The following is a 16,855-nucleotide window of genomic DNA, read 5'->3' on the forward strand; positions in this document are numbered from 1 at the left end:
GTCAACCAGACATCACACAATGCCATCATTAAAATATCTTAATTAAAATATCTATCTAACCTAAACAAGGTCTACAAAGCAACCTGTAGATCAGACAATATTGCATCATACTGGGTCAGGCAAGACCAAACAAATGCACTGCTCCTTCGCACACTGTTTTGTCGCCGGACTAAGTATGCTTTCCCCATTTGCAATCTTTTTGTACTGCTTCATGTAAAGAAAAATTAACTGTACAAGAAATCAGTCAGAGAGCTAGCCATGTTCAATTCTTACACACATCATATATTAATACTTGTTTAAACAGCAACTCCTGCAAAATACACAGCATTGTGCAGAAAAGGTTTAACAGCTGCAACAGCAAAAAAAAAAAAAAAAAAAAAAAAAAAAAAATACAAGAGATGTTAATGCAGATTGTTTATTTTGGTCAAAACATTTTTAGAAAGGGTATACATCTTGGACATACCAGGTTTCTAATGCCATGTTTGCTAGAATTATTTGGGCTACAGCACGAATTACGAACAAAATGACAAATTACATTTTACATGGTCGTAGCTCTGTCTTTACTATTACGTAAGCACAAGCAATTATTTTCTTTCTTGCGTTCTTTGTCAAATCAAACAGCAGGCATAAGAATAACAGACTTTTCTCACTGATGTTTATAAAACACTTTGGTGAACATTACTACTTCTTAAACTCAGATTACTTATATATTTAGATTTTGAAGTGTTTAGGTCTAATCATATAACTGCACCAGACGGCAAACATGGCATTCACTAAATGCTATGGTTGATCTGTATACAACATACAGCAACATTTTAAAACCTATGAAACTAACGATCATTAATAAACTCTTTCTAGGTACTGCCTGAATTTCCATTTGCCAATAGTTACATAATTGCATATAGATCTATAGATGTCGTCTGAATTTATAACAAGTAAAAGCTTGTCAGATGAAAGAGAAAAGAACTTTGAACAAAATTTGCCCACTCCATGGCATTATGAAAGCAGCAACTGGGCCCGGGCCGTTAACCATTCTACACCTTTAGAGTCCATGGAATCCTTGGAATAACTTCCAGCATTTAGGACTACTTTTTGTGCCTCATTGATCAACTCCATTCCTATGTGTGATTCCACATTCCTACGCCAAGCTGCCATCTTGGGACGTTCCTCAAAAATATTTTGACCAGTACAAGTAGCCTGTATGAGACAAACAGAACTAAGTAAAACCACATACACACACAAAAAAGGAAATACAGTCCTCAGACATTATACTGACAAACCCTAATGGTGTAAATGACAAATACTTTTCTTACATTACTTAATATATTTTACTTCTCTTACATTACTTAATATATTTGGTAGGGCTTGCCAGTGACCTCAAAAATGACAAGATCACTGCAAATCGTCCCACAAAAAAAAAAAAAAAAAAAAAGGCAGGAAAATCTGATCCACTCTAACAAACAAGGGCAGACATCTTTATTCACTGTCTTACAAACAACTAAGCAGGGACTTGTGCTTATCATACAAAGCCATGTTCAATTCAATTCTATTTGAAATCTCTGCTTAGAATGCAAGAGAGTAGAGCTAATACAAGATCATGCAGCATATTACTAAAAATACATACAAGGAAATAAGCATTTGTCAGTGATGAAGGTTGGCTTGCACTGGAACATAAATGTAGCAAAATGGGTGAAAGCTGTCTTGTTAGTACAATGATGTGTTTTTACATGTTTGAGTACAGTGATATCAGAGAAAGGAGTGAAAGACTGAAGGAGAATAACCAATGGACACTTGCATTGTTTGGACACTGGTCTGAATTACTGTCATATAAGTGCAACAGACTGTGCAAAAACTTCACCAGATGATGGGGAATTGGAATGCAAAACTGAAGGCACATGGATTGAAAATGAGTACAGATAAGACAGTTGTTATGGCAGGCAGCATAGTGAGAAATCAGAAGAAGCTGAGAATTAAGATAGAAGGGAAAATAGTGGGGCAGGATAATAGATTCAAGTATCTGGGAGCACGGTTGAGGAAAAGGGAAGAAGGTCAAAGCTAGAATTAAAGGGGCTGCAGACAACTGGCACAGTGTCATTGATAGTGTGTGTCAGAAGAATGCCAAAGAAGCTGAAAAGTAAGTTTATAGTGGTGCAACCAGTACTACTGTATGGTACAAAAAGCTGGTCAATAAAGCCAGAGTAGTTGAAGCTAGAGGAAGTGGGTGGTAGAATGAACCCTGTAGATAAGATGAAGAAATGAGGAAATCAGAGCAGAAGCCCAGAAAGCTCCAATTGCAGAGAAGATCAAAGACAACACATTATGGTCGTTCAGGCACATTTGCAGAAAAGAAGATAATTTGGTGAAGATGATTTCTCACAGACAGGAAGTAAAAGGAAACAAGGGTGTCCAGCAAAAGGGTGGATGGACTGTATGAGAGAAGACCTGGGACAGTCAGGCATTATCAAAGAAGGCAGGAGAGTGGCACTGAACAGAAAGATGGTGACAGTTGACAAGACACTCCGACCCCTGGAGAAAATGAGATAAAGGTCAAGTATAAGAATGCAAAAGCAGCATGAGAAAGACAAAAGGGTAGGAGAAACTGCAACACTGGGGAGAAAAACAGACATAAGTCAGGCACAGTACAAAATGTCAGACATATGTGACAGTGCAACATTAAAGCAATTATACAAACAGAAACAAGAATTGTGTGATGCAGAAATCACTAACAATGTTTGTAGCAGATATCTATGTCGTGCATAATGTAAATTGCTATAATTCAAGTGTTATATTTTCATGAACATACAATTGAGTCACTTTATATTATGCCTTTCACAATGTCTCAGGTTAATACCTTTATTCTCACAAATGCATCTTCATCTTATGCAATTCGCTATTACTTCAATCCTTAATTTAAATTAAAGTAAAAAATGTAATACATTACCCACACATTTCTGCATTTTCAAATGAAACCTCAGCAACAGTCCATTACCCCAATGAGATGCTTAACTAACCCATTAATGCAATAACGTTTTCTTCTGTTATGATGATTTTTATCTATCCTAGAGAATGTTTGCAGTCTGGAAGAATGACCACTACACAAATCACCCTAAATAAGAGTTGATCTCTGTGTGCATCCTTCATGCCCACTATTAACACATTTCCATACAAAAACGTACCCACTACAGTATGGTTCTGCTTACTTCAGCCTGAGAACACTTAATCCCCATGGTACAGTGTTCTAATGTTCAGCCGACATTATTAGTGCACCATGAACAAGATCCAGTCTCTCAATAGCCTGAGCACAGCAGATTGGGTTACCCCAGGAGAATGTACACACTTATTTTAACACTTTACCTACTAGGTCACTTCTGATTGCATAGTTGTCACCCTCAGCATCTGCTTTCCTCTCTAGGAGCTTGAATGGCACTCCTTTCCAAATCAAATAATTACCCCTCTCTCCCCTTGTGGGGTAACATGAGAATTCCCATAACATGTACCAAAGCTTCACTAACTCCAGATGGTCTCCATCATTTCAGTGTGTTTCCTTTAACAAACTGTGGTCTATAATTCCCGATTTCAGAAAATCCTCTACTGTGTTTGACAGGATTCAGTATGCCATTGACATTTCAACATTGCAGGCTAGACATTCTTAAACTACAGTCAATATAAAAACTGGTTTGAGCATCTGCATTGATGGTTGATTTATTCCACAACTCTTGTACCCCACATTTATTATGCACTCACATATTTTCTTAATCTTCACTGCATTATTAAAAAAAAATCATAAAACAGTGTAAAACAAGACACAATAAAACAAAAACACCACTTGCTGACAACATAAAATTGATTTTAGCACTTTTGTCCACCAGTTATTCATGAACTTCATCAGAATGAATTAATAAAAGAGCACAGACATACATAATTTAAAAAACAGTCGTGGGACAAATCATATGATAAAAGACATCCCCATGTCTGAATGTTAAAAGACATATTACACATAAGATAATTTGAAGTCTTACAATATAAAAAAAATCTTAATATCTAAATAAATAGTTTTAAATATCTCTTATACAAATAAAAATAATTTTTTTTTCATTTAACAGACTTCCTTGTACTTCTTTCTCTCTCTCTTTCAAAATGCACTTAATATTAATGACATGACGGAGTAAATGAATTTCCGAACTGGTGGATGATCAGCAGTAAAATGTGAATGAAACCCAGTATGGAATACTTCAGAAGACCAAAATAAATACTGAGAAATGCCTTGACATCCAATGTGCAATTCAAACCAATTTGCTCTTTATGTTGTTACAGTTTTGGGGTGACTGACTGAACCTAATAGGTATTGGATCATTTGGAGAGGAAACAAGAAAAATGCTTCATGCTTATCAAATGATGTATAAAAATCAGCACATGACAGGATCATATATTCCTCGTTCTGAAGGAGGTATTGGCTTCCTCAAAACTGATTACATGTACAGATCTGCAGTCGTGGGATTGTACACATCTGTCGACCTCACCAGATCCAAGCACACTGGAAGTTTTAAAACATGAGAAGTCGTCTAAGATGACTCCCATGCTTAGCAGAATCATATCATTATCAAACAGGAATGGAAAGCAAACCAAAAGCAGACAAAATCCAGGCACCAACTGAATGTGCCAAAAAACAAAAGAAAGAATATAAGGGGAAGGATCAGATGAGAAATGTGCAAACACTAAATCCAGGCACCAACTGAATGTGCCAAAAGCAAAAGAAAGAATATAAGGGGAAGGATCAGATGAGAAATGTGCAAACACTAAAAAAAAAGGCGTGTGACCATGCAGCAGATTTCCAAACTCAAAGAAAAGGCTCACATAGTGCCGGACTGTCTGAAGGCCAATTATCTGTATGAAATGTGAGCGCTCACTCAAGAAACGTAAACAGGCACCAAGTTGTAAATCATATGAAGGCTGTGTGAATGTATTAAAAAGTAACTAAATCCGGACTGAGTGAGAAATAAAAAGAAGTTTATTGTACACTTAAAAAAAACGGTTTAGATCTTTTATGTTTAAGTCATGGACCTCTTCAAAACTATTACAAAACAAATACATCAGTCCTTAAATACTCTTACAAAGGGCAATTTTTGCTAGTAAATAGGACCAATCAATTGGAGTTGGCATAACAATTAAGGTACCACGGACCACAACAGTCGTCAGTGGTGGGAGGCTGGCATAATGGTTAGGGTATTTACCTTACAGACAAGATGCATGGTTTGAGTCTCACATGGTATAATTAGCAAGGCTTAAAATGGCCCACAAGGGCAGTTAGCCTAGCACTAATCTAATTACAATTTCTTAAAGGTGAAAAACCAATAAAAGTTAAAAGATAGCGAAATTTAACATAATATAACCAATTTCAATACCTTAATACGTATAAAAACAGTGTCCAATATATAAAAATTGTATATATAAAAATGATGAAGCACGGTTGAATGAAATTATAATGAATATAATAAACAAGTATGCTAAAAATTACTAATTCCATAGCTAAATATTAAGTAAATATACCATTAAAAACATCATGAATTACAGCCGAGCAGCTTTGGATTTTAACACCGGTACAATAGCTATATATTCATTAAGACCTTTGTCATTGGTAGCATTTAATCTAACTTGCCAAAACAATTCTTGCAATTCCAGTTTTGTCTCCCAACACCACCCTCTAACATCAACAGGTATTGTTTCAATAGTATCAAACAAAAATTTTGAGAACCAGTTTTGGGCATGTCTACAGAGTGCACTGTATGAGTTCCCTTTGTTTATAGCGTAAATATGCTTGTAGATTCTTTCAAAATTGGTGCTCTGTTTTACCAATCTAATAACATAAGCATTAGTGGCACAGTTACCATCCCCCAAAGAAAGTTTGAAAGGTGTGTTCCCTACAAAAACATCTGTTTTTTCCATAACATAGAGACATTGATGACCCTCCACGTTTAGTGGTATCCTTTCTTACCCTTGCGTGTGGGGCATTTTGTTGATGTTCAAGCACTTCAATAGTGAAGTAGTTAAGCACTGGAAACCTGAACCACAAAGCATTGCAGAGAATGCTGAAGTTTATATCACGTGGGATTACCTTTCCTTCTTTTGGCTTTTCCCGGCTAGGGGTCGCCACAGTGGATCACCTGTCCGCTCATGATTGGCAGTGGAGTTTTGCAGTGTCGAGTTGCCAGCCTGGCACCCAACCTTTCTCAGAAGGCACACACATGCACTTAAGCCTAGGGCCAATTTAGAGTGTCCAATCCACCTACAGCATGTCTTTGGGATGTGGGAGGAAACCGGAAAAAACCCACGTGACCATAGGGAGGACATGCAGACTCCGAACAGAAAGCACCCCAGCAGAGGATTGAACTGGAGAACCTCTTGCTGTGAGGTGGCAATGCTAACCGCTGCACCACCGCAGCCACCCTGTTATCAACATTTCAAAACAGAGATACAAGAAAAGCAGATATAGTAGTCTAGGAAAAAAAGATAAAAGTAGCATTGATCACTGAAATTTCTACACTTAGTGATTACAGTATCTTATGTAGAGAGAGACCCAAATTCATAAAACACCAGGACTTGTAGGCAGAAACAGGAGGAATTTTGAAAGGATACACAGACAGTTCTAATAGGAGTAGAAGCAACAGGTCTAATAAAAATAGAATTTACAGTTTTATTTAGATACAATACTGATACATGTACCTTTGTATGAATTATAGAAGTCAGTTCTGGGCACATTTGGCTGCCATCAAAGATTGAAACAATTTCATGAACTTTAATTATACTCTGACATAGGAATGGGGTTCATTCTTGTCATGGGATTAAAAACCCAAAACACTTAGAGAAATTAAACTTGAGTCACATCACAAAATACTTGTATATATATAAAAAGGGAAAATTCATGCTACCTATATTTGGCTGTTCAACTTTACTGATGGATCCAACTGTCCATTTATGCAAATACATATAGCTAATTGGTTCATTACTTAGCACACACCTATTAAGCAGGATTGTTTTTATTACTATAGTCCACAGGGGCTTACTAGGCTAATGACCACAAGGACCTTTTTAAGCCTAGCCATGCATCCCAAATCTCTGCCAAATTCTGATACCCTTGATAAGTGTAAGCAGGGGTTTGGGAGATGAAACATTTATAAGCAGAGCCTGGGAGATGAACCATTTACAGGCTACCTGTGTCCATTAGAGACATAGGTGCCAAACCAGGGATGAATTTCCTGTTCTCCATCTAATTGTTTAAGTTATACTTGAATTGGGTTTGGGAGGACCTCTGCTTCACATGGATGGAGAGCATGTTCCAGAAACAGGGTAGTCTATGGGATACGTACCTATCTCTCCAGCAGGTCCTATTTATATCACAGGCAAAGTTTAAGTCTTTGGAATGGGTAAATCTAGTGCTGTATTTTGAGGATTTGATGGAGGTCCATCAGAGTGGGGTCTGACAATGCCTTGTATGACAGGCATAGATCTCCTCTCAACAGCCTGTAGGAGGCAGAATACAGGGATAGGGCCTTGAGGCAGTCTTCATAGGACATGTTACTTATGTGCTATATTCTTTTAGTGAATAACCTCTGGGGATATTCCGACTGTAGGATATACCTGGTTAGGTACATACCAAAGGGGACACTGTACTCAAGGATAGGTCTGATAGCTGAATACAGTGGAAATAATGACTTCCTTGGGCCTAGATGCCATATCTTTGTTTACAAGTGGAGCAACATAGAATGATTTCCTCACTACCATAGACAAGTGATGGTCACAGGCTAGATTACTATTTGTGTGTGTCCCTAAGTCCCTGACCACTGGGTCAACTCTAAGGGGCGTGTTGTCAATATGACAGTTACCAGGGGTGGATAACTTCATGAAGGATATTATTCTGCATTTCTTGGCATTTAGTTTTAGTCTGTGGCTCTGACACTAGTTGTTTGTCTGTGCCAGCCCTTCCTAGAGAACATTTATGTTAGCAAGGGATTCAATGACAGCTCCTAATTTGCAATCAACTGTAAATTTAGTCAGCCAGAGGCTGTTGACATTGGCCTTGACTTCAGAGACATAAATGCCAAAAAGGAGCAGCTCCAGGACCACTCACTGAGGGACTCCACTTTTGATTGGTCTCTTTATACAGGTGGACTCCTCAGTTCTAACTTCCTGGGTCAGGTCTGTGAGCCAGTTGGCTATCCACTGGGTGACATATGGGTTTGTACCCATTATTATTTCATATAAAAACTCCATTCAATGGCTGTCTGCTGATATAAGACTGGTATAGTACTCCTTTCATACGTCAGGTCAGCTCATGAAATCTGTTTAAAGGCAGCTGAAAGAACAAAGCAATGTTTCCACAGTGAAACAATTACACCGGAAGGCACGTTGTTCCAGTCAGTATGTACTTAGAAACTATAACAATACTGTTCATTAGGAATGCAACAATATTTCTATTGCTACCATGTTAATAGAATAGCAACAAAGTTACCATACAGAATAAGAGGTAGTGTTTAGTGTATGGATTTACTAAGCATCACAAATAATAAGCAAGACTGGATCAAGCTATCTAAAGACATAGTATAACAAAGTACAGTTGTGTTAGGAGCTTACCATAAATGGAGATGTCCGAGTAGTTACATTCCAAGCTCCCGCCCTCCATCCTCCATCTTTGACTAGTCAGTAACTGCTGTTCAGTCGGGGTGGCACCCTCATCCTTCCTTCCCCATCTATCCTGCCAGGCTCCCATTCTTTACTTGTTGTCTGTCATCTTGGGAGTATTGAGATTAAGGTACCTTGAGGTGGACTTGGGCCAGTGGTGGAGGTTCCTGCTGGTCTACTGGCCTCTAGTGCTGTGGGGACCCCTTGGTTTTTGCCAGGGCAAGAAAGATCTGAAGACAGCACCAGCTGACATACCATAAGGCTTCTGCTGCAGCACTTGGAGGGTATAACAATGGAATACTGGCAGTTGTGGGCTACCTGCAGGCAGGATGTGCTGCGAAGTAAGTACTACAAGGGCGAACACTAAAATGAACATAATTCTGAATACACTAAAGGAGCACTTACTATGTTTGACAAAAGCCTCATAACTTTTGATTTCACTGACCACACAATTTTAACTCTACTGCTGCATTTCAGATCTAGTGCAAGTGAACATTCATTACTAACAAATGAGTATTAACGTGTTCTAATGTTACAATCAAACCGGATCTTTAATACAAGTCGCTGTCTAGTGCATTTGATATGCTTTGCCATTACACAGTCTTTTCACATAATTATACCTAAATCATTCCACATCATTATGTAATCACATAAAAATAGATTTTCTGAGACAATATGCCTTTGTAAGCTAAGAGATAAAGAATCAATATCCACATTACTAAACTTTCTGCTTTACAGAAACAAACCATCCACCCCACTGTCATAATTGTGTTTCGTTTCTACAGATTTACTATAGTCAAGACAGCGCCATTAAGGTATTCCTGACAAAGTTGTCTTAAAAGTTGTAAAGTTGTATACAAGTCTTGTGTTTCCATATTATTCTAAACCTTTAAGGCACAAAACCACTATGACATTTCTTTAACTTCATTACTGTATTCTAATGGGCTAGTCTAGTTATGTGGGCAAACACAAGTCATATTTTTGTAATCATCTGGCACAGACACATCTCACAATTATCAAGACTGCCAAACTGGTGTTGTGGCAGAATATGTAATTTCATATCTGAAGACCTTTTGTTTATCTGTAATCATTCAACTGAGAAAACAACTGCTTTATATGCAATAAATATATGACATGGTTACTGTACAAATCCTCATTCTGACACTGATGATTTCTCTTATATAATCAAGCTGTGACTGATGCCCGAACCTCACACATCACTAATGCTTCCTAGAGAGTTGGATGAACAAATCCCACTTTAAATAGTGCATTTCAAGTTTGATGCCTCTCAAGCTGCTGGGTATTCGGGTCAGTCAGCAGGTAAGTAATCATGGGTAAGGATTTAATCTACACCTCAAAAATGGGGACAATCACTGTGGATTGAAACAGAAAATAGGCATTTTTTTAAATTACTGTGTATTAGTGAGAGCCCAAGACCAAACTGTGCAGTTTTATGTCATTTTTAAGTTGCTGCTCTGAAAAATGATCAATCAGAGCCCATCCTTTGCAGATTATAATGTCAAGACTTAAGCTTTTGACTCATAGGTAAATGCTGCAAGATATATTGTGTTATCAAAAATATTGTGACGTTATATTTAGTGACATAGGGAATTCCACCTACTAGACAGGGAAAGCCAGAGTTGTAACGGGAATGTCCTGTGATGCTGGCTTTTAACTTCCAATGAATGTGCTGATCCCGAAAACAGGGAGATTACAAAACATCTGCACTTGGGATGAAGGAAACAGTTCAAAGCTAAACTTGTCTACTCCATCTAACAAAAAGATCTAGCCAGTCAATTGCCTATTTTTAATTATTCATAGAACAGAATATTTTATAGCACTCCATTTGGAAGCTAATGTTTCTTCTATAATTTTGCTTTAAATATGGCAATAATATCAAAAAAGAATGCTCACATAAGCATCCAGAACAGCTTCTTGAGATGAGGTACAGTGGGCTTAAAATTGTTGTGGACTATTTTATATGCTTTTTTTTTTTTTAATTGTCACACTGATGCATATTTTTTCTACTGTGACAAGAAATAGAATATAATTAATTACCCTCATATATGACAGATGCAGGCATGATAGTCTGGAAAAAAAACACAATAAAGGAAGGAGAAAACTACTGACTGGCACTACATTATTCATCTTAAAGAAATAAAGGTTTGCTGCAATTGTATGAATAAACAGGTTTAAAGCATTAGAACTCAAACAGCGAATGAGACAAGAACTACAGCAAAACATCCATAGTTGACCACCTCCCTAAGTTGACCTAATTTTCATAGTCTGGACATGCACCACATGTACTCAATGGAAGACTGACCTATCTATATTGGCCACCTCTATAAGCTGTACACAGACCACTTGGACTGTGACACAATATTAATTTACCCTCTATAACTTGACCAGTTGAGTCCACTCTACACCAAGAGGTAGAAGGTGTGGTCTTTGCCCCTTAGCTATATTATAAATTCTTTTTTTATGTTTTTTTATTACCATGTGTTGGATTAGGCCTAACATTCTATTACTTCTCATGTGTTGGAAGATTTTTCAACATGAAGGACTGGTCTGAATTGTAGGTATTTCCTACAATTACTGAAAAATTTTACAGTTGATCAAGACATGATGGCACAAAGAAAAGAACTCAAAGAGCTGCCACTGAAGGAAAATGTTGATCTACATTTTCTGGAAAGCAACAGCCAAAGAAAGACGGTGAAACATTTTGGTGTTAGCAAGACCACAGTTAGCAACATCCAAAAACATAAACATGAGTACTTGGAGAGATATGGCAAGGAAACTGGAGACCTACAGTGTAAAAGAAGGAAATCTTCCCTCGGAGTCAATAAAGCCACATTAACCTGGTTCAAACAAATGAGGGCAGTTGACGCCTGAATCTCCGGGTCGATGATCCAAGAAGTTGCTAAAAAATTCACAGATTAATTCAGGGTGGCAGCTTCCCAAGCATCAAGTGGTTGGCTCAAGAAATTTAAACTGCGACACGAGATCTCCCAGAAAGTCTTGTGTGGTGAATCCAATGAAGTTCTGGTAGAAGTTGTGGAACAGTTCATCAAAATGTTCCAGGACTTCGCCAGAGCTTTCAAGTTGACAACATCTTTAACGCTGACGAGTGCAGACTCTTTCAAGGCGATGCCTGACAGGAGCCTAGTCATGAAAGGTGACTGGAGCACATTCCAAAAAACATTTCACAGTTCTGCTTTGTGCTAGCTCAACTGAAGAGAAACTAAAGCCCTTGGTGATTGGTAAATCTGCAAAGCCACGAGCATTTAAGAACCTGAAGCCCAAAGACCTCTCCGTCACTTAGAGATCAAACAAATACGCAGGGATGACTGGTGCTCTATTTGAGGAGTTGGTAAGGGGTATCGACCAAGAAATGAAGAAACTGTCTATGCTACTGACAGTAGACAACTGTCCTGGCCACCCACAAGTGAATCATCTCACAAACATGACACTAAAATTTCTGCCTCCAAACATCACCTCAATAATCAAACCTCTCGACCAAGGTATCATCTAAACATTTAAAATACACTACCAAGTCCAGGTCCTGCAGTGGGTCATTACTAAAACACAAACCTGTGGTGCGCCTGTGGAAAAAAACTTCATCCACTGCATCAGTTAACACTCTGGATGCTGTTCTCTGGATCAGTTCTGCTTGGAATAAAGTTCAGCCAGAAACGATACAGAAATGTTTCAAGAAAGTTGGACTTGTGAACCCAACAGCATAATGCTTTGGCCCCATCATACAGTCCATCTCCCATGGCAGAATTTGAAGGAGTAGATTTGGAAGGTTTTGATGCAATGGGCAATGAGGTGGCATCCTGTAATGAACCTGACCCAGAAGCAATTTTCCAAGCGATATTGACTGAAGTACAGACCAGCATAAAAGTGAATGAAGCAGCTGATGAAGTGGAAGAAGCAAGTGAGGATGACACAGAAATTGCAGAGACTCCAAAAGAAGAGGAGGATGTCAGGCATCTGATAATGCAGTTGAAGTCATTTGCTGTGGAAAAATGCCCAGGTATGCTGAGTGGTGTAGCCAGCGTTGAGAGTGCTTTCTCCACTCACCTTTGAAATAAGAATAAGAAGCCGACCAAGACTGACTTTTTTTTAGAAAGAATGATTGAAGCATGAGAAAACAGTAAATGTATCGATTTTGTATGATCCTGTATGTATGATTTTACTGTGTTTAGATTATGTATGATTTCGTATGATATTCTCCAATAAAAGCTGTACAAGAAAGTAAAGTACATGTACAGATCAATACAATAGACCTAGTCCCTTATGTTGATGACCTCCGTATGTTTTGTTACAGTCCTTTGGGTGGTCATCTTAGAGGTTCTACTGTACATGAAACAAAAACTGAAAGACTGAAAAACATAAAATATACTTTATTAGATAAATTTCAACCACTTCCAGCAGTGTATATCTTGCAGTAATGAAAAATACAGAGCCCTCGTTAGTCTATAGTTTTTAACTTCAAACCAGTTGTTACTCCAAACAATATGGAATTACCCAGTTTATATTATACACTTTATTTAGATGTGGAGATAGAAAATCTGTGCCACGCTGACTGATATGGCACTGTTTTAGCTGGCAGTCTGTAAATGATTGCTGTAACTTTGCTAATAGCACAACATTTAGATGTTGGATACAACCACATTATACTGGCAACAGGATTTGAAGCATACCAGTAAGCAATGACAAGGCAAACCAACTGGACAGATGCAGGTTTGGAGCTGGATAAAAAAAAAAATGTAGGGTCCTGATGTGTACACATGAGCATCATCTGCTGTTGTTAAAAGTAAGTGTTAAATGTGCAAATGGCAGGTAACACAAAAAAATTACATACTGTGCATTTTCAGTATGTGTGTTTGATATAGTGTGTCTGTAGATATATATATATATATATATATATATATATATATATATATATATATATATATATATATATATACACACACACACATACACATACATACATACATACATATACACACACACACACATACATACACATATATATATATATATACATATATATCTTGTGTGTGTTAGTATTTTATTCATTAATCCTTTGTTGACCAGATTTGTCCCACTAGACTAGTTGCTTCCTTCTGGGGAGACCCAAGCTGGAATTGATACTACTAGGGGAAATTTGGCCAGGGCATCTGGAAATTTCCCTCATTCTTTTTGACTGGTGCCATGGGATCTTTTACATCCACCTGAGCTACCATCAGCAGATGGGACCCAGAGTTAACTTTTCATATGAATGTGTGTATGTGTATAACCGGTTTGATTCTTGGCTGGGGTGCCTTCTATGTGGAGTCCGCATGTCTTCCCTGTGTTTGGGGGTTTCCCCTGGGTGCTCTGGTTTCCTCCCACATTCTGAAGACATGCATCTGGAGAGTTTCTTCCCTGGGCCTCTGCTGAAAATGGGCTCTGTCCTAGTTGGACTTTCCCAGTCAACAAATGTTAAATACATACATACATACATACATACATACCGAAGTGTCTCCCCCTTTCCTCACTTTTAACTGTTGGGGTGCTTAATCTAGGTTGACCATCACTGTTCCATCACCCCCTTCATGGGGATTGTATTCTACCATCACCCCCTTCATGGGGATTGTATTCTCCCTCCTCTTCCTCTATCACCCCCTTCATGGGGATTGTATTCTCCCTCCTCTTCCTCTATCACCCCCTTCATGGGGATTGTATTGTCCCTCCTCTTCCTCTATGAAGCAAGCTCCTACTGTCCCTCTATCCCGTCTCTCTCTCTATCTCGCTCTCTCTCATTTAGGCACCTCCATGTCCATCTCCTTCCTGTGATGGTCCTATGCTTGCTGTACCAGCAGGTGGTCATTGTCCCTTCTTACATCACAGCTTACATCTCTCCATCTTCCTTCAGAGACCTCTTGCACGGTTTAGTAATACTAACCGACCATGTTCTGAGCCATCTTTGTTTGTTCCCCTGCTATGTTCTGTGTATGACTTTTGCTACTGCTCAGTGTCTGAGCCAGAGTACTTATCACCCTTGTGCTTCTCAGACAACCTTCCCAACTTCCATCGTAGTGTAAAGCTACAATGGATGGTGGAGACTGGAGATGAACCTTTCCAGCCCCATTCTGAGCACTGGTGTTTCCTTTGGGCTAACCTGTAGCATGTTCCTGGCACATAGTAGAATGAGGTAGCTTATCACAGTCATGCACTATCAGTCTGAAACATTTCTCCTCAGAGTACTGTCACATCCAGTTATTACACTTAATCGCCCCTTCCTTGACATACTAACTGCAGTTCCAAATAATAAATTAAAACAATCGTGCTTCCAATCCCCTATCCTGACAGCTGTCTACCAAACAAATATCTGGCAGTGTTTGCTAGGACCTCATATGTCTCCTCTAAAAAGGTCACTGGTACCTACACTTAGAACATCATGCATTCACCCCTTTCTCTTAAGGACCATATGGTTACCTCCTCTTCAAATACAAACCCTAAGACTTGTTTTATTGTAACCTGTTTCCTGTCTCCTTTGCCAAAGCACCTTAAACCTCTTTAACACATATAACTTTATATCCAGGTGTAGAAATATAAAATGATTTTGTACTGCACACATCACAAGTTTAGCAAAATACTGAAAATCCTGATAGTGTTGACTATTTCAGTGGCCTGGAGGGATAAAGCCCCAATTAAAACCCTGGTAACCTGGGTTTGAATAGCAGCTCAGGCTACTGACAGTGACAGGGAGGGATGGAGTTATGCCCATCCTGGGAAGGGAGGGTGGTTGTATGTTCATCCCTATGATGTCCATGGCAGATGGCAGAGAGGGTGTACTCTTAAGGGGGATTAGGGTGGGAATGTGGCTGAGCTGCCACAGAGGCAGGGACAAGACTTTGCATGTTCCCATTCCATGTCCACTGCCATAATGTCACCATGCAGCCAGGGAGGGTGGAGGGGGCCATGGTAGACCTTAAAGAAAAGAAAAAAGAAAAAAATGAAAAACCCAGGCAGATGATGGACTCCTCCTAGGACAACCACAAGTTTTGAATTAGTCCTGGTTAAAATTAAGGATTTAGTCTGGGGGTGAATTGGAGAGACCGCTAGACTCAATGGTGGACATGAGACACTGAAGATGGGTGTCAGTATGAACAGGGGAGCAAAAGCATCACTAACAAAATGACAGTGTTATCTTGCTGCATTTTTGAACTTTAAAAAGCAATCATACCTTTAAAGTGATTATGAGACCTTTTATGTCTTGAAAAAAAAGTTTCCTCTTACTCTCAAGTAAAACAGATAATCATCTTTGAAAGGTATGTTTTTCTTGGTCTGCCTCTATGTTTTTGTCTCAAAATCTGGCATGGCTTAGTAGTAAATCACTTTGGCTATGGTGTTCTGGGTCCTGGGTTCGAGCCTCGCAGAGGCTGTTTATTTACCTATGAACCTATAATAAGAAATTCACCCCGGGGATCACTTCTGTGGTTCTGCTTGACAGGGGCACAGGCAAATAATTTTCTTGGGTGGCGAAAGCCAGGGTACCTTTTTGGCTGGGCTTGTATAGATACTAAGGCTAATAGCCTAGTACCTACCTATAACTTTTAACATGCTTTAATAGTCAAATTAGATACTGTACTCCAATAGTGATGCATTTTATGTCACCTGCTAAATATTCAGGTGAGACATTTTTGGGGGGATCCTTATATTTTGTCTTCTTTTTCCATCAGAAAAAGTCACAATTGATTATAACAGGAATACAATCTGTTATCACTGCTTTTTCGAACTTCGTGTTATGACTGCAAGCACAGACTGTATGACTGAGCAATGCATCCTGTTACCTTCATCTTTTCAGGCTTTACTTCATCTCTGCAAAAACCAATTTTACTTCTAGTGCCTGATAGTCTAGAAATGCTGTTAAGGTAGGTACTCTAAACTGTCAAATGTAAATTAACAATAATTGGTTTTGCTGAACTAAGGTTTGTGCAGCAAAGGTTTATGCAACGACCTTCCAGAAATTTTAAATGTTGAGTTATGGTTCTAAATTAATGCATCCTTGAAAAGAAATTACCAAAATGTTAAGTTTCATCCCTTTTGAGGATTACTCGAACCATACAAAAATGCACGTCTATGCTTTTATATGCAAAATTAATAGCCCAACATTTCAGGTCATTGT

General features: G+C 38.6%; 1 protein-coding gene across 1 annotated transcript in view; it reads right to left on the reverse strand.

Moving 5' to 3' along the window:
* Positions 1-401: 401 nt before the first annotated feature.
* The window catches only part of LOC122799543 (glutathione S-transferase theta-1-like), a 183,324-nt gene continuing 166,870 nt past the window's right edge, over positions 402-16,855 (reverse strand). The window contains exon 5 of the mRNA XM_044068673.1: positions 402-1,197. Coding sequence (XP_043924608.1) covers positions 997-1,197 — 201 coding nt within the window. The 3' untranslated portion in view covers positions 402-996. The remainder of the gene's footprint in view (positions 1,198-16,855) is intronic.

The sequence above is a fragment of the Protopterus annectens genome, chromosome 4.part0, assembly GCF_019279795.1.
Source record: "Protopterus annectens isolate FY-2018-M chromosome 4.part0, PAN1.0, whole genome shotgun sequence".
NCBI classification, from domain to species: domain Eukaryota; kingdom Metazoa; phylum Chordata; order Ceratodontiformes; family Protopteridae; genus Protopterus; species Protopterus annectens.